Source organism: Tachyglossus aculeatus, chromosome X2 (genome assembly GCF_015852505.1).
Source record: "Tachyglossus aculeatus isolate mTacAcu1 chromosome X2, mTacAcu1.pri, whole genome shotgun sequence".
NCBI classification, from domain to species: Eukaryota; Metazoa; Chordata; class Mammalia; order Monotremata; family Tachyglossidae; genus Tachyglossus; species Tachyglossus aculeatus.
The window spans coordinates 8,066,264-8,092,430 of record NC_052100.1 but is presented as its reverse complement, the minus strand read 5'-3'; the positions used below and the strand labels follow the sequence as shown (position 1 = coordinate 8,092,430).

Genomic DNA, 26,167 nt, shown 5'->3' with positions numbered 1-26,167 from the left:
TACTGATTCATTATTACATGTGCCATAAAACTTTCTTCTTGACAAGACCAGAGGAAACAGAGTGATTTGAAGTGCAGTTTTAGGTACTAAGTGAAATTTGTGCCCCAAAGAGCAAATTTGATTTTTGTTTTTTACTTTTAACCAGGCCTAGATGATAAGGAAATTAAAATGGTACTTTTCAAAGGGAAATTGTGTTTTAAGGTAGGGATTTTTCATCCTAATTTAAGATCTGTACCCCTGAGGGCTAAAGGTTTCACCTCTGCCCTTTTATTTCAAATATTTCCCCCTTTTCACCCATGCTCTCATATCCAGATTCTTTCACATGGCCAGCCTCCTTGATACACAAATCTACACCGTACCCTCACCCACACACAAACTCACAAATATATTTACCTCTGATATTCTCAACTGAAATGGAGAGCAGTACCAGCAGCTGCACTCAGAGCAGGGGACAGGAGAAGCAGTGTGCTCTAGTGGATAGAGCATGGGCCTGGAAGCCAAGGACCTGGGTTCTAATGCTGGCTAATCTCAGCTCCACCACTTGTCTGCTGTATGACCTTGGACAAATCACTTCACTTCTCTGTGTCCCAATTACCTCAGCTGTAAAATGGGGATTAAGGCTGTGAGCCCCATGTGGACATGGACTGTGTCCAACTTGATTAGCTTGTATCTTACTCCAGCGCTTAGTACAGTGCCTGGAATATAGTAAGTGCTTAACAAGTACCATTTAAAAATATAAAATGGAGAAAGCTTCAGAGCACAGTGCAAGTTACTCTCATATCACCTGCTCCGGATGCAGCTGCTTCTTGCTGGCCTCTGAGCAGTTCCCATTATCTGCTCTCATTGCTTGCTGAAATGGTTCTACCTCCTACAGTATTTCAAAGAATTCCCACGGTTCCCATTATCCCCGTTGCTTTAAGGTAACGCCAGTTACTCCGAATCTTTAACACTGCAATGGCCAGGTAAAAACTGTAGAAAACGTATGCCACTCCAAATAGGCGTTATTACACAATAATAGTGACAGTGATTATAAATTATTTTAGAATAATGATTTTGAAAACATAACACAAATAGATTATAATGCATAAGGCAACTGAAAAAAATCAATTGTGTTGATCCTGTAGTTGTAGAGATGTTTCCATTTGGCACTAGACACTTCTTGAGATACATTAAGCCTATGAGAAATTTTAAAAAGAGCACATCAGACAGATTTTTCAGAATTCCAGTTACTTGATAGTTTTGAACAGCACTGGAGCTGCCAGAAGAGAGACAGATATAAAATGCAATAAATAAGACACCCATCAAACATGATGAAGACTTCCAAATGGTATCCGCTTGACTGGTAGAGAGCTGTATAGCATATTTGATTGTGCCTAGGGTGAGGCCATCAGACGCATTTTGGATTTTGGCCACGGACATTGCACAGTCTGATAGGGCCTCTTCAAGCAGACTAATCTCTGTGCTGCATGCCATGTCTTAGCCAAGTGGACCTTTGGGATAGCAGCTTGTTTTCACCTGGCTGGTTTATTTTCAGAGCTGTAACCTAAACTGAGTTGTCCATTGTATCAAAATCTGTTTCTGATGTAAGACCATCAAAACCTGCTTGTTGGGAAAAACTGAGCAAGCGTTTGTTGTAAAAGGTGAATACTTGATACTTAATTTGTGTTACTTATGCCCAGGTGACATTGCTAGATATAGTCAATCATGATCCTAGATCTAGCCATTGAATGCATTAAAAAAAAGTTCACTGAGTGCTGCTATATCTTGTGGAGTGAATCTGTGAGATTTAGGTGATTACAAAGCACTTGACTGAAGTGTCTCATTTATTTTGGTCCCTTTTGACATGCTCAGGGAAGTTCTTTTTTCTCAGATTCTGGCCCTAAGTCAGTTTACGTGGCCATAGGAAAGAGCTGGTGGCAACAATCCTGTGGCTAGCAGAATGTGCACAGAGACCTGAAGGGTAATGCAAACCAGACACCCCAGGTTATCCGACCAATAATTTAATTTTTTTTAAGGATTGGGCTATTTATAAAATAATCTATGTCCAGCTGTCTTTTGCTGCCTCCAGTGTCTGCTCTGCTCCCTGTTGCAGTTCTTTCTGATTGTTCTGTAGCATTTTTCTCTTAAAGATATACTTCCCCATAAATGGGACAGAGCAAGTAACGTCACTATTGCCCTGGATAAAATGGTGACTCTTTTTTTAGCACAGACATTTAACCACAGATTATCTACAGAATGGTCCAGTATGAACGAAAAGCCATTTAAATTAGGTATACTTTTATTAAAATTGCATTTGTATTATACTTTCATTTAGGCCACTTTGCTGCTAAGTGTATACTCTGCCCTCTTTTCTATTCATTTTAGCATGATTACATTTTCTGGCCCTTACATTGAAGGGATCCAATGTTTTTAATCTATTGACAGCAGTTGCTATCTTTCTATCTTCTGCATTCTGTCACCGGGTAATGAATTCAGTAGCTGAGGAGATGCTATGTCCTAATGAAAAACAAAATCTTCTCCGGGGCATTCACCTGCCATACAATTTCTTTCATTTTTCATCAACTCTGGGAGTCAGAGGTGGAATTAGCTCCCTTTTTCCTTTAGTTCCTGCAACCTATCACATTAATACAGACTTTGCTGGCTTCATTTTTCAATATTTAAAGTTGTAAACTGCATTTGAAAGCTATGTTGGAAATCTGCATTGATCCGCATTACCCATTTGAATTCACTCACTTGGCGAAGTGGAAGGAACACAGGACCTAGATGACCTGGATTCTAATCCCGGCTCCACCGCTTGCCTGCTTTATGACCTTGACCTTGACTTCTCTCTGCCTCAGGTTTCTCATCTGTAAAATGGGGATGAAATTCCTGTTCTAACATCCCTTTAGATTTTGAGCCCCATGTGAGACAGAAATTATGTCCAATCTGATTATTTTGCATCTACCCCAGGGCTTGGCATATAGTAAATACTTAATAATTAAAATTGTGGTATTTTTTAAGTGTGTTTTGGGTAGAACACAGTAAGGAAATTAGGAAACATTCTTCCCAGCAGCATACATCTATCTGGATAAATTGTGGTGTTAGCTAAGATTGATTTTTTTTATGGTATTTGTTAAGCATTTTCTGTGCATCAAGCACTGCATTAAGCACTGGGGAAGATCAAAGATAATCAGGTTAGACACAGTCTCTGTCCCATGTGGGGCTCACGGTCTAAGGGGAAGGGAGAACACGTATTGAATCCCCATTTCACAGATGAAAAAACAGAAGTCCACAGAAGTAAATGATTTGCCCAAGGTCATCCAGCAGTTAAGTGGCAGAGTGGGAATTAGAACTCAATCCCCTGACTCCCAGGCCTGTGTACTTTCCACTAGGACATGCTGCTTGATGTGAGAAAATAAGGTTGTGTATATGTTGCGTGCTCTTGGTCAAGGTGTGTGTACTATAATGCAAGGTTTCCTTAATGTGGGGTTCTTCTAAAGCTTAATGCCCATTTTAGAAGAAAACTTATGCATTTTGTGGAACAACTGTCCTCTCTCTCCTAAACATAACTAATACTACATTTGGAGAATTATAAAATTCTGGTCTAATTAGGAGAGAATGCTTGGGATCTCATGAATGAACCTAGTTGCCTGGCATAATTTATTAATGTTCCCCTTTCAATAGTAAGACACAGAAGCCCTTTTGGTTGCCTCTGGTCCTCCAGACATCTTTTCACATTTAAGGAAAAACTGTAAATTGTCCTGGGACTAGTATCCGTGTTATACAGATACCTTTACACTTTGCTTGTTAAGACTTAAAATACTGTTCTATTTATTTTGTTAATAATGTGCATCTAGCTTTATTTTTATTTATTCTAATGACCTGATACCTGTCCACATTTTGTTTTGTTGTCTGTCTCCCCCTTCTAGACTGTGACCCCTTTGTTGAGTAGGGACCGTCTCTGTATGTTGCCAGCTTGTACTTCCCAAGCGCTTAATACAGTGCTCTGCACACAGTAAGTGCTCAATAAATAAGATTGAATGAATGAATATATTGAAATCACTAGAAGTACAATTGCTGCAATTTAGGAGGTTTGCAAATTTCTGAAGGTGAATGTCAGAGTGGTACAGTGTGGCTTTAAGGACTAAGACAGTGTTATAAGGTTAACTACATGGTGATAAAAGTGATGGCTCTCAACAGTAATTGAAAATTGAAGAAGAGTCGAAAAAAAGTTTGGGATAGAATAAATTCAAACTGAAAGTGACAGCCGAGAGATGAAAGCGAGATTAATGGTCTGCCTTGGGCAGAAATGAAAGACTGTACAGAAGAGGAGAGGTCATGGGCAGAATGGAGACCTGGAAGCAGGCATCAGTGGCTGAAATCTGAGCAGGGAGCAGGGTTGGCTTTTGTCATTTGGCCACCCTGCCTGAGTGAGGGGGAATCTTGTCACCCCACCCCCATTCCTTATGATGCCTTACAGAAGTCCATTGGAACCCCTGAACTTAGAGTGTTTCTTGAGGAGAGATCCAGACCCCAGAGCCATCGCTTTCCCCTCCCAAGTTCTTGTTTTGTTTGTTTTATGGTACTTGTTAAGCGCTTACTGTGCTTCACACACTCGTCGGTCACAGTCCCTATCCTGCATGGGGCTCACAGTTTTTTGTAGGGGGGAGAGCAGGTGTTGAATCCCCATTTTACAGTTGAGGAAATTGAGGTACAGAGAAATGAAGTGACTTGTCCAAGGTCACACAGCAAACAATTGGCAGAGCCGGGATTAGAACCCAGGTCCTCTGACTCCCTCTTCATATCCGACAGGTAATTACTCTCCCCACCTTCAAAGCCTTATTGAAGGTACGTCTCCTCCAAGAGGCCTTCCCTAAGTCCTCCTTTCCTCTTCTTCCATTCCCTTCTGCATCACCCTGATTTGCTTCCTTTATTCACCCCTCCCTCAGCCCCACAGACTTAGATACAGACTTGTAATTTATTTATATTAATGTCTTTCTCCCCCTCTAGTCTGTAAGCTCATTGTGGGCAGCTCATTATATTGTTAAATTGTACTCTCCCAAGTTCTTAGTACAATTCTCTTTAAGCTCATTCTTGTCTCTCCCACCACCAACCTCTTGCTCAATCCCTTCTCTGATCCTGGAACTCACTCCTCCTTCAAATCTGACAGATCACAGCTCTCCCCACCTCAAAGTGCTTCTGAAATCACTTCTTCCCAAGGAGGTCTTCCACAATGAATTTCCACTCTCCCTAGGTTATATCACCCCAACTGCCACTTCAGCATTTCTGAGCCAATTGCACACTTGTGTATTCACAACCACACAGAGTACTTATGTATCTTCACACTCCACTACTTGAGTAATGTACATTACTTGACTATGCACACAGCTCTTTCCCCCCTGCCTATCTGTAAATTATTTTAGTTCCCATTTGCCCTGCTAGTCTGTAAACTCCTTGAAGATAGTGATCGTGTCTACTGACTCCATTGTACCCTCTCCCAAGCATTTAGTACAGTGCTTTTCACACAGTAGCTCTCAATACCTACTGCTGGTAATGAAGAGTTGCCATCTTTACATTTTGAATATGGGAGTCAGGACTGTTTCCCCTGGGTTGGGCCTGGGAGATAAAAAATGAGACCTATAGATCAGTGTAGTGTTGGGAAGTGAGAAGGCTAACACACACACACACTCACACCACACACACACAAGGTTTGGGGAGGGGAAACGCAGACACATATAGGGCTAGGAAGATGCACAGAAAATCTTGGCAAGGAGCTTGTTCCCTCACTTGAATATAGGACTGTGCGGTGTCCGGAGTTCTAGGTTCTGGTGTGGGAGAAAGTGGGAACAACTGTTCCCTGTTCCCCACTGCAATTCTGGGTTAGCCGGAACCCCTATTCTTTGCTGAGGCCCACTGAATAACGATGCCACTTCACCAATAGCCGGGTGGCCAATATTCAGTCGTATTTATTGAGCACTTTCTGTGTGCAAAACGCTGTACTAAGCGCTTGGGAGAGAACATTCTTGCCCACATTGAGCTAGAGGGGGAGATAATCTGGCTTGCCCCCACCTTCTCTCTCTGTCACTCCATAGAGAGATATATGGCTATCCTTCTGTATTAAAAAATGATGCCACTAGCAGTGAAATTCAAAATGGGTGCATGTGTTGCTGAAAAGGCCAATAGTGGACCCATAGTTCTATTCACACTGTGCAAAAACAAAAGGCTATCCAATGTTGTGCTGGCATGTTTGCTTTTTGAAGTGTCTGTCACTGTTTTCTTAAGGGGAGCAATTATCTACTACCATCAGTAAGACATGCAGTGGAGTTGTTTTTCAGCAGCTGTGAAAGGTTGCACTAAGCCACTTACACACTTTCTTGCCCAGCTCTCCTGTGACCAACAGCACATATTAAGAGCGGTTGGTTGAGGTAAAGGTACAGTCTGTGGTCACGGAGCAAAATATCTCCATGTGCTCTCTTCTGCAGCAGACTGTGCTCCGTCCTCATCCAGTTTATACACTGTTTTTTGAAACAGTGCTGTAGAATCACTGACAGTCAGGTTATTGGAAATCAGAAGGTGATCCATATGGAAGGGACCATTGAAGATGCTAAAAGCAGCTGGAGCTAGTGGAAAAAGCACAGGTCTGGGAGTCAGGAGACCTGTGTTCTAATCTTGGCTCTGCTATTCACCTGCTGTGTGACCTGGGGCAAGTCATTTAACTTCTCTGTGCCTCAGTTTATTCCAACTGTAAAATGGGGATGGAGATACCTGTTTTCCTTCCCCTTTAGTATGTGATACCTACATGGAACAGGAATTGCGTCTGTTCTGATTGCATGATGTCTTGCTCCAGCAGTTAACATAGTGCTTAGCACATAGTAAGCCCTTACTAAATACCACAATTACTAATATCAGTATTAGAATTCCCTGCGCAGGAAGAAGTTAAAACCTATGTTTGGGGTCAGAAATAGGCTTTTTGCCTCCTTTGAATCCAGGCCCATTCATCAATTCACCAATACCCTCCTTGGTGTGAGAACATGGAAGAATCCACCTAATTTGATGATTTGCAAGGTTCTGCCTTTTGTATAATTTGGCTCTTTTTATTTTAGAGTGACAGGCAGCTAAATGTTGTGATGCAGTGGAATAAAAGATAACTTAGACTGTGAGCCCACTGTTGGGTAGGGAATGTCTCTATATGTTGCCAACTTGTACTTCCCAAGCGCTTAGTACAGTGCTTTGCACACAGTAAGCACTCAATAAATACAATTGATTGATAACCTTTATAGATCAAAAGTGAGCCTGTGGTGACTAAGCTTCTCTTTGAAAGCTAACTTTGCTTCCAAGATATCAGGTTTCCCTTTACCAAGCCTATTTTTCCAAAACAGCATATAGAAAAGACTTGTGTGTTTCCAAAATGAGCTTCTGAAGCGTGGACAATGGAGTAGTATCTCTTCTGTCATGGAACATACAAAATAAAGCAAAAAACTAGAAAAGCAATGAATTATAAGGAAGACCTTGAGTCTTACATGAGGGAATGCATTCTTATTCTTGTGATTTCTCTGTCTTTCAGGGCTGTTTATTGTATAGATTACTAAATTTGTTGCATTAAAGTGTGGGACTCATGACTGCGTGATCAGGAGCTTCTGCCTGCCCTCTGTTTTATATTTATATCACAACATAATCATAATAATTATGGTACTTGTTAAATGCTTACAATGTGCCAAGCACTGTTGTAAGCACAGGGGTAGATACAAGTTAATCAGGTTGGACACCGTCCCTGTCTCACATGGGGATCACACTCATCCCCATTTTACAGATGAGGTAACTGAGGCCCAGAGAAGTGAAGTGACTTGCCTAAGGTCACACAGCAGATAGGTGGCAGAACTGGGATTGGAACCAAGATCCTTCTGACCTCCAGGCCCGTGCTCTGTACGTTAAGCCACGCTCCTTCCCCATAGCACTTACGTTGTCCCCACACTTTTTTGGCTTCATTCTAACCCTCCAGATCCTTAATGTACCTATAATTTTTAATTCACTGATGATTCATGTTGGGTGTCAGTACTGAATGACCAGAGCCCAGTGTTAATAAGAGGTTCCCACATGTACAGCTTGCCACAAAAGCAGGATGGGATAGAAAAGCACGTCTTCCCCATAGTCCTTATCCTCAAGAATGTCTTGATTAAAAAGTCCTAAAAGTTCCTGCAACTGCTTTTTACACACTCTCAAGCGATAGGACAGCTATTGACACTTACCCCGAGAAACCCTGGGCAAGTCCTAACTCTCCTCAGCTCCTTTTGTCATCTAACCCAGGCTGACAGAGGATACCTGTAGCTTGCAGTCCCCTCCTACTCTCCCTGGTGAACTCATCATGGGATATCTATCTTCAAGTCCCCTGCGTCTGGGAGCCCAAGTTTGAGTCCTTTTTGAGTCTACTGACTCTCTGGTACCTGCTTGGGACTGTCAATCAGTGGTATTTATTAATAATAATAATTGTGGTTCCAAGCACTTAGTATAATACTCTGCACACAGTAAGTGCTCAATAAATATGATTGAATGAATGCATGAAAGTGCTATGTGCCAAGTACTGTTGTAAGCACTGGGGTAGATACTAGGTAATCAGGTTGGACACAGTCCCTGTCCCACATGGGGCTCACAGTCTTAATCCCCATTTTACAGATGAGGTAACTGAGGCACAGAGAAATTAAGTGACTTGTCCTAGGTCAAGCAGCAGGCAAGTGGCGGAGCTGGGATGAGAACCCAGGTCCTTCTTCTTACTCCCAGGCCCGTGCTCTATCCACTAGACCATACTGCTTCTCGTCGAGTTAGTAGACATAATCCCTGCCCACAGACTGACTAGTGGGGGAAACAAACATTAAAATAAATTACAGATGGAGGAGAAGCAATGTATAAGGACATGTACGTGAGTTCTCTGGGGGTAAGGGTAGGGATGGGATGAATATCAAAATGCTTAAGGACTGCAGACTTAAGTGCACAGGCAACGCAGAATGGAGGGCGAATAAGGTGTGGGAAAGAGGGATTAGTCAGAGAAGGCTTCTTGGAGGAGAAATGATTTTAGATCTGTTTTTGGTTTTGACCCTTTGCTTCATGATTCTTTCAAAACTCCTCCTCAGAAAGACCCAATACTTTCTTGATTAAAGTGCTCCAGGCTGGTCTGTCTGCCCTCATTGTTTTCAAGTTTCAGCCAAAATGCCCCATGTCGTCAGCTTTCTGACCACCTCAGACTATATTCCTCTCTTTAATTATGAAAAGAGGATGGTGCTTTGATTTTTAAAACTACTGCAGTGTAATCATTAAAATGTTCTTAGTTATGTTTAGTGAGATGGTTTCTTAGTCCTATGAAGGTGGCTCCTTTTATCCTTCAAGGGCAAAAGCGAGGGGAAAATTCCATTAGGAATCTAGCTTCATGCAATTCTGAGCATATCTGTGATGCTTGAAGTGCATGCCCACACTAAAGCTATCCAAAAGGACTGTGTTTTGAAAAGGAATGAAAAGTTGTGGTATTGGTAATACTCATTAGAAAAGCTATTTAGAATGCAAATGAATTCTGAGCACTAGACCTTTTAACCATAGGTCCTGCATAGGCCTAGGTATGTCACCCTTTTGGCAGGAAAACAAAACCTTTTTGACATTTGAGATAACAGGAATAAAGATAGTGTTCCATGGCACAATTCCGAGAAGACAGAAAGATGGTAAAAATATCTTCAGCAACCTGTACATCAACTTCTTTTAAAAAAAACGTGTGTGGGGGAGCTTGTTCAATTTTTAACTCTACTCTAGCCTGATTTTCTCCTTGGGGGAGAAGAGGTATTGAATTGTTCGGCTGGTGAAAGCACTCTTAGCTCTCTCCTGATAACCAGGACATCCCCCTCCTTCCCCAACCAGCCCTGCAAAGTCGGGCAGAAACTTCCCATCCTAACATTTGAAACGCTAGGAAGTCTGTGGCAGTTTAAACCAAGGTCTTCCTATACTGGAATCTGAAGATAATAATAATAATAATGATAATAATAATGGCATTTATTAGGCACTTACTATGTGCAAAGCACTGTTCTAAGCGCTGGGGAGGTTACAAGGTGATCAGGTTGTCCCATGGTGGGGTTCACAGTCTTAACCCCCATTTTACAGATGAGGTAACTGAGGCACAGAGAAGCTAAGTGACTTGCCCAAAGTCACACAGCTGACAATTGGCGGAGCCAGGATTTGAACCCATGACCTCTGACTCCAAAGCCTGTGCTCTTGCCACTGAGCCACGCTACTAAGACCGTGGGGGTGGAGGATGGGGGAGAGAGGAGGAGGCTGAGTTTGGAGGAGGATGTGGAGAGAACAAAAAAGCCACTAGAAGAAGGGGAGGGGAAGAGGGGCAGGAAGATGATTCCCTCACAGCAGTAATGTATTGCTCTTGTTTTCAGTGAATTTTGTTTCTACTGAAACTACCCTATTACTTGTCTCGGCTCGCCCTACCTCTCTCTCTCCTTGCACCTTTCTCTAGCAGCTAGTTACAGGGGCTGTGCACATTGTAACGTCTAAAAGGTATTTCTTGAGTGCTCCCTGTGTGCAGAGCACCATACTAAGCGTTTGGAAGAGTAGAGTACAACAGAGTTGGCAGACACATTACCTGCTCACTTGGAGTTTAAGGCATTACTATTACTTTATAGCAGCATGAATCCCTCACATGATTGCTACGGAGCCCATAGTGCTTGACTGGTGACACTATTTGAATCCCAGATTTCACTATGGCTTCGGAGGAGGCTTCAGGCCCCCCTGGGGCATCCAGCTTGTGAGGTAGATCGGAGGGGTGAGTTAGACTTCACATGCCATTCTCCATCCTGGAGCCATCTCATCAACCTGCCTCATTCTTTCAGGGGTCAAAAGAGACACACTGTGCGCTGGGGCAGCGTTTTGAATCTTCTTGTCGAGCACCACATCAACAGAAGTCCTTCCTCCTGTGCAACTCCTTTCAGGACCCACCCTCCACAGAAATGTGTGTCAAACTTCTTCACCTGTGCTGGTGGGAAAATGGGGCTCATTAGTCTTTAGAACTTTTGCTTTAGTTGAAAGTGGAAGACACACTATTTATGAAAGACCTCACTAATGCAATTTTAAAATTCACTTTTTAAGCTACAGGAAAGAAAGCTGGGTTGTAAAAATTCTTGGGATCCTTATAGAAGCATTTCATATCAGGTATTTTCAAAACGTGTTTTCCTCTCAGTGCTATAAGCCAAAGGTGGGGCTGATTATATCTCCAAGAGATGTTTTTCTCTCTCATAGGCTGTTTGGTTAATGAAAACACAGGCCTAAGCATTCTTTCAGGATTGGGCTCATTTTGGCTGCACTTCTTCCTGGGCGTTATGTTAAAGGCAAGAAATATTTCATAAACTTTTGCTTCAACCTTCTCTATTTTGTGATAGATGAAGTCACTTCAATTCAGGTGTCACTTGAAAATGGACCTGATTTTCCACATCTCTGTGTCTTAACACTGAGCCCCTGAAATGGTTAATTTTAAAAAACCTTGCAAAACTGGCGTCCTGTGTTATTTGAGGTTAAAACACTATAAATAGTGATTACAATGATAATTGGAAGTATATCATTGATTGTAATCCTTGAAGGCAGGGATCATGCCTATTAACTCTTTATACTCTCCCAAGCACCTAGTTCCGTGCTGTGCACAGAGTAAATGCCCAGTAAATACTATCAGTTAATGAAATTCACAGATCATCCAAAATTTACAATTTATCCAATAGTTTGTTTCCCTGACCACCAAACTCTAGGCCAGAGTTGCTAACCATACGTTCCATCTACTGTCCCTTCTCCTCTGATCAATCAATCAGTCAGTTGTAATTATTGAGCACTTACTATGTGCAGAGCACTGGAATAAGCGCTTGGGAAAAGTACAGTATAGCAGAATTGGTAGACAAGTTCCCTGCCCGTAACAACCTACCCAGTTTGATGTGAAGGTAGTAGTGAACCGTGAAGTAGCCAAAAATATGGTAACCAGTCCCAAATAATTGAGGGTTGCCTGTACTGCAAGATTATTGTACATTTCTTAAAAAACACAAAATGGGAAAGAAGAAAATAGGAAAATGTATTGATATGGGCTCTGCATGAAGTATAATTGTTCTTCCATTTTTGCCAAATCACTGAAAAAATCGAACAAGGACACATTTTATTTCTTTTAAATTTTTTTCTCTTTCTCTTTCTCTTTCTCTTTTCATTCCCTTTCCCTCTCCCTCATTTTCTACCCAACCCTAAACATGCCCTTGAAGAAACACAAGGTAGATCTTTTCTACAAATTGCGCCATGTGATGAATGAACTTATTGACCTGCGGAGGCAACTACTCTCAGGTCACCTGACTCAGGATCAGGTGAGAGAAGTCAAGAGACACATCACAGTGCGCCTGGACTGGGGTAATGAGTAAGTATGACTACCGATGGATACCATTTGTTAAAATGCATGCATTGACCATTTTACATTCTTAACTGTTAGCATCTTTTTCATTACAAATACAATAATGGTAAAGAGGAACTGGCCTTTCCCCCTCCCTCTGATTCCCCCGTACAGGCCAAGTTCTGTGAAAAGCAACAGCAACATGGCCTAGTGGATAGAGCACGGGCCTGGGAGTCAGAAGGACCTGGGTTCTAATCTTGGCTTCGCTACTTGTCTGTTGGGCAAGTCACTTCTCTCTGCCTCAGTTATCTCAGCTGGAAAATGGGGATTATGTGGGACAGGGACTGTGTCCAACCTGATTAAACTTGTATCTCCCCCAGTGCTTAGTACAGTGCCTGGCACATAGTAAGCACTTAATAAATACCACATGAAATTTTTTTAAAAAGAATCAGTTTGCCTCAGGGGTCCAGCACCCATCAGGAATTGCCCACCTTTCCTTAGGAATTGGCATGAAAAGGGAAGAATTCAAGGATAAAAGTGCTTGAAATGGCAATGAAGAAGCCCTTACGGCAAGTAAATGACTCACTCATTGAAGGTTCCTTCTGCTTACATCATTTGAAACTATTTCACATCAAAATACTTACTGTTGTTGATAGACACCATTGGCTTGACCCCAAAGGTCATAAATGAATATTCCTGAATCTTATAAGTATGGATATTTGCCTTTACCCTTGGTTTTCTGGTAAACAATATTTGCTTCTCAAAGCAGTTGGCATCCTTGCTCCTAGTTTGTCCCAAATGGTTCCTTGGAAGTTGGTTGGCATTTGTATTTGATAGAATTAATAGAACCTCTGTATTTGATAGAATTTTTACAACTATCATCCTACCAACTTCCAGTGTTAATTATATTCATTAATTCAAATTTATAGATGTATTCCAATCTGATATCTAACATTAACATTCCAAAAGGCTCTGTTTTTACTAGTTTGGTAAGGAATGAGAAAAACAGGCTCTGTGGCATTCTGATTTTCTTTACTAAATTGTATAATCCATAGAATTACCTGTTGCGGTTTTCTTAGGCTTTTTAGGAACAGCAGCAATGTGCTTACGAAGAGGACCAAAGGGTTGCTTAAATTTCAAACTAGAATTGGAGGTAGTTACCTCAAATGAAAACTGATCCTGCCCTGAAGTGATGGAAAGCTATTAGAATGATGCCTGACCAGTTCTAAGCAAAAGGCCTACATAAACCAATATACTATGCACTGCATGCACAAGACCTTTGCAGGAGGATATGTCAACACATTGGGCAACCTTCAGCCAGAATTACGAATTACAGATAGTGAAGAAATTCACAAACTTAAACTGGAAGGAGTCCTCGGTTTACTTTTTAAAAAATGATATTTGTTAGGTGCTTACTATGTGCCAGGCACTGTACTAAATGCTGGGGTAGATGCAAGCTAATCAGCTTGGACACAGTCCATGTCCCACATGGGGCTCACAGTCTCAATACCCATTTTACAGCCGAGTTAATTGAGGCACAGAGAAATTGTGACTTACCCAAGGTCACCCAGCAGACAAGTGGCAGAGCCGGGATTAGAACCTAGGTCCTCTGACTCCCAGGTCTATGCTCTTTCTTCTAGGCCACATCGCTTCTCATGGTTGTCATTGAAACCTAATGCGGTCATGACCATACATGAGTATACCAATTGAAGACAGCACTTGCATACATAAGTACCCAAAAGAGTTGCCCAAGAAGCAGTTGTTCTGACAAATTTTAAATTTTACTGTCCTTTGCAAAAAACATTTTTATTTATAAAAGCAGCTGGGGAAGGTCTGAGGGGCTTATATGATTACCTCAAAGACAGTATACAAAATTATAGCAATTTATGTGAAGTGAGTGGGCATTTAGTATCATTTTAATTATTGCAAACTGTGGTCCAAAAATTCTCCAAATGGCATGTTTCTTAAAACTTTGCGCATTTGTTTATTCTTAGGTATTTATATTTCTGTGATGGTACAAGTTGAGGTCCTATCCAAATGTGGCAGTGTTATTTTTTTCCCCCAAGTTTTTTAGCTAAGAAATTATAGATCAATTTAAAAGGAAACAAAATTACTTAAAGACAAATAGAAAGAATGGAAGAGTGGATTATGTCCTATTGAAAGGTTACTTTGCATTGGTCTTTTCAGCTTCTCTTGCCCACATGAATATAATAGCATCAGTGACATCATCTTTGAACTAGACCTTTTATCGCTGCCTTCAGACTTGAAGATATGTGCGCAGACACACTTTCTGAAATAGTGATTGAAGGAAATATATATAGGCAGAGCTATAGATATTAGATTTGGAATCTAAAGAATTAAAAAAGATTCTGGCCCAGCAAAAGCTGTATGGACTAGTAGAAAAAACACAGGCCTGGGAGTCAGAGGACCTGTGTTCTAATCCCAGTTCTGCCCCTTACCTGCTGTGTGACCATGGTCATGTCTGCTCTTTGCCTCAGTTTCCTCATCTGTGAAAAGGGGATTCAATGCCTGTTCTCCTTCCTACTTAGACTGTGAACCCCCATTAGGGTCAGTGATTAACTTGTATGTACTCCAGTGCTTGGTACAATGCTTGACACATTGTAACCGCTTAACTACCATTATTATTATAGCCGTACAAAAATAGAGAAAAATCCAAAAATCAAATAATGAATAGAAAATTATAATTCTGGGATTGGGGGAAAGTTACTCAATAATTAAATGATCAGAGGTTTAGTAAATCCTAAATAATGTAAAAGTGGAGTTTGCTGGTTATCAAAAGAGAGAAGCAGCATGGCTCAGTGGAAAGAGCCCGGGCTTTGGAGTCAGAGGTCATGGGTTCAAATCCAGACTTCACCAACTGTCAGCTGTGTGACTTTGGGCAAGTCACTTAACTTCTCTGTGTCTCAGTTACCTCATCTGTAAAATGGGGATTAAGACTGAGCCCCGCGTGGGACAACCTGATCACCTTGTAAGCTCTCCAGCGCTTAGAACAGTGCTTTACACATAGTAAGCACTTAATAAATGCTATCATTATTATAATAGGCTCGTTGTGGGCAGGAAATTTGTCTACCAACTCTGCATTGTACTCTCCAAGTGCTTAGTACAGTGCTGAATAGTAAGTAAGTACACAGTACTTACTTGAGTACAGTAAGTGCTCAGTAAATACCATTGATGATGATAATAGGGCTGTTGAGTAAGGGGCTTTGCAGAGGCCTGTAAAGGGCTCCCACAAAGTAAAATTCCTTTGGAAGACTGAAAACTGTTTACTAATCAAATTAGCAGTACAGAAAGCCCTTCCTTGTCCAAGGCTGCCTTTGGAGTATGCCAAGGAGTACTTATGAAGAACCCCTGTGGAGCACATATAGCTTGACCTTACTAGCTCTCCCCCTCACACAACCTAGTGAAAACTCAAACAAATCCTGGTTGCTGCAACTTCGGACAATCAGAGGGCAAAGAATTGAGAATTAAGTTTAAACCAAATGAAGGAAAATACTTTTTTTTTCTTTAATGCAAGGCACAACCCAGAAACTGGAAAGAGGACCTTTCTGGGGAAGTTGGCAGATCTTGAAGGAGCTTCAGCTTCTGTGGAGTCCATTTCTGCACATTTTTGCAGACTTTGGCAAGGACTATAGATGAAAGGTGGTGGTATTGACCCCAGTAAGGGGGAACAAGGAAAAGCCTCATAAAGAGGAACAAATCCCTGTTACTAGAGCCTGTTAACCATAGAAACAGATGCCAGTGGGGAGAGGGATCTCACTGCTGGTGATGAGCTGGAGGTGTTGGCTATTCAGATTAGAGGAGAATAAAACATGGTTGACCCATTCTGTAAATGGGAGGAATCAGCCAAGATTGCCAGAGTATGGGAGAGATCAGACATGGTTGGTTAATACAGCATTCTTGTTGTTGTGTCAGATGACACCCATTTTAAATAATGAAGAGGTCAAAGATCACAGTGAGGAAGCAGGGTGTATTAGTACAGTGCCTGGAACATAGGGCTTAACAAATACCATTAAAAAGAAAAAAAATGGGTGTTCTACTGGAGAGAGTCTGGGCCTGGGGAGTCAGTGGACATGGATTCTAATCCCAGGTCAGCCACTGTGTGATCTTTGGCAAGTTGCTTCTTTGTGCCTCAGATACCTCTATCAGTAAAATGGGGATTAAAAACCTGTTTTCCCTCCCCCTTAGACTATGTCTGACCTAATTATCTGATATCCTCCCTGGTGCTTAGCACACTGCTTGATGCGTAGTAAGTGCTTAAAAACTAACATTATTATTACATTAAAATAAATTATAGGTAGATAGAATCGACAAGATTTAGTGACTGAATATGCAGGTTGAAGGACAGAAATGAGTCAAGGATAATGCTAAAGTTGTGGATTTGTGAGATGGAGGGTGGTTTTTGTCTACAGAAATGGGAAAGTCAGTGAGGAGGAGAGAGTTTGGGACAGATGATGAGAAGTTCAGTTTTGGACATAATAGTTGTTTAAGCACTTACAAAATACCAAGCACTCTACTAAACTCTGGGGTAGATAAAAGAAAATCTGATCCCACAGGGGCCTCACAATCTAAGTACGAGGGAGAACAGCTACTGAATCCCCATTTTGCAGTTGAGGGAACTGAGGTGCAAAGGAGTCAAGTGACTTGCCCAAGGTCACACAGCAAACAAGTGGCAGAGCTGAGATTAGAACCCAGGTCCTCTGACTTCCAGAGCTGAGCTTATTCCACTAGGTCATCCTGCTTCTCTCAGTGGAACATCCAGACAGAGATGTCCTGAAGGCAGGATGAAAGATGTAGATTTGGGAGTCCTCTGCAGAGCTCCTTGTGGCATGAGGTTGCATCTGCCAACTCTACTGTCCTCTCCCAAGTGTGTATTCCAGTGTTCTGTACACAGTAAGTGCTCAATAAATACCACTGATGGATTGATTGAAGGAAGAGATAGTGGATGCGGGAGTTGAGGGGGGCCATGGACCAGGAGGTGAGTGGGAAATTTTGTGGAATTCACACTCGATGGTTTCAGTTTTGTAGATGAGAAGGTCATTGGGGGCAAGAGATGAGGGAGGTAGAGGTACTGGGAATTCAAGGAGGAACGTGGAAGTTATAAATAGCTGGCTAGATAATGGGCATGAAAGTCAATAAGGGAGGAGAAGTAATTTTGTTAGGCAGAGGTGAGGATGAATTTGATGTGGGTGAAGTTGGCCTGAAGCTTGGATTTCCACCAGTAACAGAGTGAGAGGTGATCTCATTGGATTAGCCCTGGAACTAGTTTCATTCAGCAGCTTTAACGATGAACTTATCTTTCCTTGACCCACTTAACTTTATAGCAATTGCTCCTCCAAAATATGACTTAAGCTCTGTGTGGCAGTTCTGGGGTATAATATAAATTAAATTAATTTGTTTCACAATTTTTGCTAGTATCATCTAATGTTGACCATTATTTTCGTAATACAAATTCTAGTCTCCATTTCTCATTTTAATTTGTGGTGTTTCCAGTGAATAGTTTTTCTCTTGGTAATAAGCCATATTGTGCTTGATGTAAATTCCATTCTATTGTCATTTGTAACTGGCTTCAATCTTATTTCCTAATGTTGACAATTTGAGATAAGCAAACCATATTTAAAACTCCTTGGATAATTCTATTTCTTCTTTGAAGATCACAATGATATTTCTTCCTAGAAGATCATTATGATATTTCTTCTTAGAAGATCCCAGTGATATTTCTTCTTGGGAGATCATAATGATATTTCTTCCTAGAAGATCACAGTTAGCTTCCACTAGAAACAAATGAAGGTATGACACTAGACATAAGGAACAGCACAAAAATATTCCCCAGACAAAAGGAATAGTATGGAATCCTTGTGGGTAGAAATTTCATTGTTAAATAACAAACATCTGGTTGGAGGACTGATCAGGATAAGGAAAATGAACAGGGAATGTTAAGTGAGATTGGAAAAGCTACATAACAAAGGGCAGGCAGAAATAAAGGGAAACTCTGTTTGTCCCTGCATAGGTTGGCTGACTGCCTCATTGGGACGTGGAGGGTAGGAAAAATGATGGTTTGTTGGAACATCTAATCCATGGGCCCTAGAGAAAAAAGATTTTTCATTGAATTTAATTGAATAATGGATGAGACCTAGGGCAGGAAATACATGCTAGAATCACTATGTATTAGTGATCATAATGTGATTTAAAAATTAAGCTAATGGCCATCATGTCATGGAACATTGGAATGTGATATGACTGTGAGAACAATCATGGCCCAGAAAGAATATCGCTTGTTTCCCATGAACTGGCCACATATAAAATTGATATTCCAGCACTTCATGAAACTAGACTTTCTGCTGGAGGCCATGCCACAAAGACAGGTTCTGGATATACTTCCCTCTTTTAAATTGTGGCTAACACATGTTGGATTCACAAGCTGGCCATCTTGAGTTAATAATAAGTGATGGTTTTTATTAACCAACTGTGGTAAGGAATTATTTTACATGCAGAAAAATAAGATAGGCATCAACACCATTCTATAGGCACTCATGATCCTGACAAAAGAGAGTATTATAAAAATTGTGAGCCCCCTGAAGGACAGAGCCTGTGTCTAATTCCCAACTGTGTTTTCTCTCCCAGCGTTTAGTACAGTGTTCTGCACCCAGTAAGTGCTTAATAAATACTGTTAGTCCTATGAAAAATTATGACTTTTAAATCAAGTTGTGGGACATGCAGGACAAGTGATAGGATGCTGTAGCTGAGGAAATCCAAAACTATGCTGGCAGTAATAATAATAATTATGGTATTTGTTAAACGCTCTCTATGTGGCAGGCACTGTACTAAACATTCCCTGCCCACAATGAGCTTACAGTCTAGAAGGGATGCAGACACTAAAATAAATGATGGATATGTCCATAATCAATCAATCAATCGTATTTATTGAGTGCTTACTCTGTGCAGAGCACTGTACTAAGCGCTTGGGAAGTACAAGTTGGCAACATATAGAGACAGTCCCTACCCAACAGTGGGCTCACAGTCTAAAAGGGGGAGACAGAGAACAAAACCAAACATACTAACAAAATAAAATAAATAGAATAGATATGTACAAATAAAATAAATAAATAGAGTAATAAATATGTACAAACATATATACATATACAGGTGTTGTGGGGAAGGGAAGGAGGTAAGATGGGGGGGATGGAGAGGGGGACGAGGGGGAGAGGAAGGAAGGGGCTCAGTCTGGGAAGGCCTCCTGGAGGAGGTGAGCTCTCAGTAGGGCCTTGAGGGGAGGAAGAAAGCTAGCTTGGCGGATGGGCAGAGGGAGGGTGTTCCATGCCCGGGGGATGACGTGGGCCGGGGGTCGATGGCGGGACAGGCAAGAACGAGGCACGGTGAGGAGATTAGCGGCAGAGGAGTGGAGGGTGCGGGGTGGGCTGTAGAAGGAGAGAAGGGAGGTGAGGTAGGAGGGGGCGAGGTGATGGACAGCCTTGAAGCCCAGGGTGAGGAGTTTCTGCCTGATGTGCAGATTGATTGGTAGCCACTGGAGTCCATAAGTGCTGTGAGACTGAGGGAGGGGTGAATAAAGGGTGCAAGTCCAAGAGCCAGGGAGATGCAGAAGGGAGTGGGTGAAAAGGAAAACAGCTGCCATTTGAGGTTAGCCTGACATTATCAGGACTCTCCACTTTGGGGAAACAAAGGCTAAAACAGGGTCCAATTGAAATTTTCAGTCATAAAAGGCACCGACAAGGAATTGTCAGCAAATCCTGCAACATCAGGATGTAGGGGTCCTTTGAGGTCCGAAGTTGAGTGTTCAAAAATCAGCAGAGTGGCAAGTCTCTTCCCATCGAAGGTGGTGAATATGTAGAATTGAGAAACGATGAAGGGAGAGAAAGAATGGATTCAAGAAGGTAAATTTTTCAACCAGAGAGCTATAATGGGTAACTGGAGTTATGTTCTGTAGAAAAAGTAGGAATATTAAAAAGCTGGAAAAGGTTTTTCAATAGACTTAGGGATAATAGATGCCTGGCACGTTATTCAAAGGAAAAGTCAGGCATGTTAAATGACACATCCCTAACCATGTGGCTGGATGTCAAGAAATCATCATTTTGTTCTTCCAAGCAAGCATTGTTCCACTATCAGAGAGAGAATCCTAGGTTGCGTGGATCATCGTTCTGCCCCGTGTGGTTTTTTTTTTTATGGTTGTACTTTCTTATGGCTCAGGTATCAACCATAAATCAGCACTTCTATATGTAATTGATTTATCTTCAATCATTGAAGGAGCAAAAGATGCCAGCACTTTTTAAAGTAATGCTTAGAAAATATCAGGACTCATCTCTGCCTTGGGTCTCCTGCTGTTTAAAAAAATAATTCTGTTAATAAATCCATTGCTACTTGATTTTCAAGTAATTTTTCCAGCCATCTGATATAAAAAGTATTGTAACTTTCATTTTCTTTGATTCCTCTCATGAAAGGCATCACCCTACTTGATCTAAGTGTTTCCTTTGTCCCTATTCCCATTATTTTAATATGATTCTGCATAATTAAGTGAAAACTAATCACTTTAACTCATGAATATCACTTGTCATGCTGAATCACTGCCTCTGATAATTTCCTCATTAAATGGATCCTTTATCATATGTTATTCATGAAATCTTTTCAAGCTTTTCATCCACAAATCCAGAGATTTAAGACAAAGTATAGAGTTGCACAAAAGAGCTCTGCAGAAATCTGTTAATTCAGACACTTCCCATGAAACATTAATTCAAATAATGCCTCAAGATCAAAATATGACTGTACGACGAGCCTTGAAAATGAGTATGATCTGGGAATAGCCAACTCATTTTCCTTACACCACTAGGAATTTTGTTTTTGAAACCAGCTAATTTATTTTTGAGGTGTATTGAGCAGTTTGTAGTGATATTTAGGGAGCATTGAGAACTAAAATATAGATTCTGATTTCTGCTTTGGAACTGAAGTATTAGGGTATATTTGAGCATGTTCCAGAAATGAAGCAGTATCATCATGGACTGCAAACCCCATTGTAGCTTAATTGCCATTCAAGAAACTAGTTCTCTGATGGGACAAGTGGGAGTTTGAGGGCTTGACAGGATTCCACTGTAGCTACAGCCATTTTCCTTGCATGCGTGTGAAGAAATGCTTTTAAGCACTTTAATCTCCATTTTGGACTTCCTCAAGACTCCGTATTTTTTGGGTTGGGTTTTTTTTTAATCTCAGTGAGTACAGTACATAGAAAATGTCCTTAGGAGCAGTAGTCAAATGTCAGAATTTATTGCAAATGGTTTGCAGGGGTAATACCAGCACTCCATGTATTTTTCTTTCCTATCCAGGATGAGTGATATTTTAGAACTGATCTCTTGGATAATATTGTTACTTTAAAGAACAGGGCAGCCTTGTAAACATCTTCACACAAATTAGAAGCGGCGTGACCTAGTGGATAGAGCATGGGCTGGAAGTGAGAAGGACATGGGTTCTAATTCCGGCTCTACCACTTGTCTGCTGAGAGACCTTGGGCAAGTCACTTAACTTCTCTGTGCTTCAGTTACCTCAGCTGTAAAATGGGATTGACTCTGAGCCCCAGGTGAGACATGGACTCTGTCCAATCAGAGTAACTTGTATCTACCCCAGTGCTTAGTATAGTGCCTGGCACATAGTAAGCGCTTAACAAATACCATAAAAAAAAACACCTCAAGGATAGGGAGCGGGTTTTACTCTTGCAATCCCTCATAATTGCCTAGGGCAGTGCTCTGTGCCAGGTAAACCAAAACTAAATTCTATTGACGATAATGATGATGATGAAATTTGCTACTGGCTTACCTTTTCCCACAGGGGTGCACTGATAATAAAATGACTTAAATTAGCGTCCTTTTACATTTCCCTGGGATGAAGAGTAGGGGACTAGGTAAGAAGCTCTATCTAAGGCTATTTTTGAGATCTCAGAAAACTTGTCATGATGGTATTATTGGCTCTTCTTGTGGGTGAAGAAACTGAGTCACTGTTTTTTCCTAGTTTATTCCTGGCCCAATCACAAGTTTGGATGATAATCATGGAAATCATATTTTAAAGGTCCTCAGATTGACAGAAGTTTCAGCCTTCCAGAAAATTTTGACTACTAATGTAAAGGGGATCACTTTAGCAAAGTAGGGTCTTTTGTTGTGGTTTTTAAACCATGGCTGTAAAATACTGATGCCCTGCTAGCTAGGTTTCAGAATGAACTGCACAGAGATTGAGATCCCAGAATGCAATCCTGCAAACAGAAACAGGCCCTGGTAAAGTCGCCAGCACAGCAGGGAACTGTCTTTGCAGGCACATGGTATGAGAAAGTATTGCTAATGGGTTGATCTCTTCAACTAAACCTTCATGCATGAATGGGATTTCAGAATGGCCTCCACTGCATAAATGCCCCACCCTGATTTGGGGGGAGGAAGTAAAAGTTTGTTTTCTGTACCACATAATTGTAAGCAGTGGTAGCCGTGGGCCCAGGAAGGAAGAGCCTGTGGGCCCACGGAGAAGCAGCATGGCTTAGGGAAAAGAGCACGGGCTTGGGAGTCAGAAGTCTTGGGTTCTAATCCCAACTCCACCACTTGTCAGCTGTGTGACTTTGGGCAAATCATTTCACTTCTCTGGGCCTCAATTCCCTCATCTGTAAAATGAGGATTAAGACTGTGAGCCCCATGTGGGACAACCTGATTACTTGGTATCTATCCCAGTGCTTAGAACAGTGCATGGCACATAGTAAGCACTTCATAAATACATTATTATTATTATTATGAAAACATGACCTCACAGCATGCAGGAAGAATTAATCAGCAGCATAACCTAGTGGAAAGAGCACTGGCCTGGGAGTCAGGGACTGGGTTCCTATCCCAGCTTTGCCACTTGCCTGTTGGGTGACATTGGGCAAATCACTTAACTTCTGTATCTGCCTCAGTTTCTTCTTCTGTGAAATGGGGATTCAATACCTGTTCTCCCTCCACCTTAGACTGTAAGCCCCATATAGGACATGGACTGTGTCTGACCTGATCAGTCAATCAGTGGTTTTTATTGAGCATACTATATGCAGAGCACTGTATTAAGCACTTGGGAGAGTATAATACAGCAGAATTAGCAGATATAACGAGCTTACAGTCTAGAGGGGACCTGATGATCTTGTGTCTATCACAGCACATAGTGCAGTGCTTAGCATAGAGTTCATTCTTAACTGCTACAGTTTTTATTCTTGTTATTATACTGTGAGTCCCTTCTAGACAGTGAGCCCGTTGTTGGGTAGAGACCGTCTTTATATGTTGCCAACTTGTACTTCCCAAGCACTTAGTGCAGTGCTCTGCACACAGTAAGCGCTCAATAAATACAACGGAATGAATGAATGAATATAACATTTAGGAGACTGCAGTCGAAATAAGAGGTGTTGTCTCAAATGCCCTCTTTCCTTCCTCTTCCTTCTCCCCTTCTTTCCTCTTTTTCTCCTCCTCCCTTTATTTCTGGGCTTAATTCTTATGTCAACCTGAGTAATAGCCCTACTCCCATTTTAATGTTGTGAAAAAGTGGGGCAATTATGCCAGTAAATGCGATGTTTAACAAGAAAGGTAGATCAGGCTAGAGGGTCAGGAGTATGTATGTAGAACCAGCCCAGCATTGAGCAAGGCGAAGGCTGTGTGCAGTAATCACCACCTATCATCAATATTTATAGTGTGTCTACTATGCACAGAGCATTGAACTAGGAGCTTCGTAGTGTACAATAGAAATAGAAAGCATGATCTCTGCCCTCAAGGGATTTGTCTTGTCTTATGCTCTTGAGTCATCTTCAGTGCATTGCGACACCATGGCCACGTCTCTCCCATAACACCCCATCTCCATGTGCAATTGTTCTGGTAGTGTGTCCACAGAGTTTTCTTGGTAAAAATCCAGAAGTGGTTTACCATTGCCTCCTTCCACACAGTAAACTTGAGTCTCCACCCTCAACTCTCTCCCATGATGCTGCTGCCCAGCACAGGCGAGTCTTGACTTGTAGCAGATGGCCTTCCACTCGCTAGCCACTGACCAAGCTAGGAGTGGAATGGGTATGCCTCTGCTTGATTCTCCCTCCCATAGTCAAGACTGGTAGAGTACTAGAAATTTTCTAGGTACATCCCTGAGAGGTTATAAAGGACTTTACAGCCTAACAAATGGAGCTTGAAGAGTCTAGCTCCAAAGATCACACTAATCTAGAATTCAGTATGGAAAGATCTCTGTTTCCCTAAACCCATGGTTTATGGCTCTCCCGAATTCAACCCAACATGTATATGCTATATTCTGAAAGTGCCAAGGCCCAAGTGTGTTGGATTTTCTAGGATACACTGTACAGATTAACTCAAATGCCTTGATACAATTATCTTACTCACTGATAAAGAACTCCCTTTGGATCTGTAGATTGTCAGAAACAAGTATCTTTAGGGAAACTGGAGTGAATTTCTTGGCTTTTCCTACCCTTAAAATCAAGGAAATCATTGTAAAGACACCGTAGTAGTAAGTTTTTGAAATCACAAGGGAAAGTAGACCAGCTCAAATACTGATATTCTGTCTTTCAAAGTCACTGACCTCATTTACTAAGCATATATTGCTAAACCACACAGATAAAAATAGCTAGGCCCTGAAAAAATAAAAGTGCGAGCAAGAGTTTTGACAAATGGTCTAGTGGTTCTACTTTCCCAGCATGAGTATGAGAACGTATACAGTAGAAAATTGACTTTTCAGTATGTTATATTGGTTATAGTTCTATGTCTCTTTCTCTTTAATAGGCACTTGGGTCTGGACCTAGTTCCTCGAAAGGATTTTGAAGTGGTGGATTCAGATCAGATTAGCGTCTCAGATCTCTATAAAATGGTAAGAAATCTAAGAGATGGCAGGTTGTTTTTAACTTTCTTCCCTTTGATTAATTAAATTGTGTTTTAAATTTAATTTTGTTGCAATTGCTCCTCCTGTCTCCTTTCAGTGACCCACAATGAGTCACAGAAGGTGTTAGCCAACAGGCATCATTTGTACTAACTGATGTTTAAGAGGAATAGGAGCTAGTAAGGGGACAAAAAAAAATTCAGATGAATTATTCTGAGAAGTTGTTGCTTTTGTTAGAACATGGGCCTGGGGGTCAGAGGACCTGGGTTGTAATCCTGGCTCCACAACTTATCTGCTGTTTGACCTTGGACAAATCACTTTAACTTCTCTGTGCCTCAGTTACCTCATCTGTAAAATGGGAATTGACTGTCAGCCCCATGTGGGACAGGGACTGTGTCCAACCTGATTAGCCTGTATCTACCCCAGCGCTTTAAAACAGTGCTTGACACATAGATAGTGCTTAACAAATACCATAATCATCATCAAAAACAGTGTGATAATAATGTGATTTGGCAAATATTTTAGGATCAGCACACTCCCTTCCCCTTAGGGCATGTCTGCATGCGTTACTCGTCTTTTCCTCTCTCTCCCCATACCCCAGTAGGTTTACCGCCAATCCATGACTGGTAAATGAAGCCGTTTGAACAGTTGAGGTCTCCTAGAGAGTGAGTATATAATGAGAAGAGTAGGGTACCTCAAAAAGAACTTTGCAGGATCCCCACAGTAAGACGATGAGAAACAGAAGAGGAACCAGTAAATGAAACCGAGGAGTGGTCAGGGAGGTAGGAGGACAGCCAGGTTACTACTGGTTGAGCAAAATTGGGCCCTTATAGGATTCTGAGGAAGAAGGAGTGGTCCACATATCAAAGGCAGTGGAAGGATTGAGGAGGATCAGCATAT

General features: G+C 41.4%; 1 protein-coding gene across 5 annotated transcripts in view; it reads left to right on the top strand.

Annotated features, from left to right (window-relative positions):
- DOCK3 (dedicator of cytokinesis 3) overlaps positions 1-26,167 on the top strand; it is a 477,519-nt gene that overhangs the window by 215,371 nt on the left and 235,981 nt on the right. For all 5 annotated transcript variants that reach the window (XM_038770866.1, XM_038770865.1, XM_038770864.1 and 2 more), the window contains exons 6-7: positions 12,255-12,403; positions 25,174-25,258. In XM_038770866.1, coding sequence (XP_038626794.1) covers positions 12,255-12,403; positions 25,174-25,258 — 234 coding nt within the window. The remainder of the gene's footprint in view (positions 1-12,254; positions 12,404-25,173; positions 25,259-26,167) is intronic.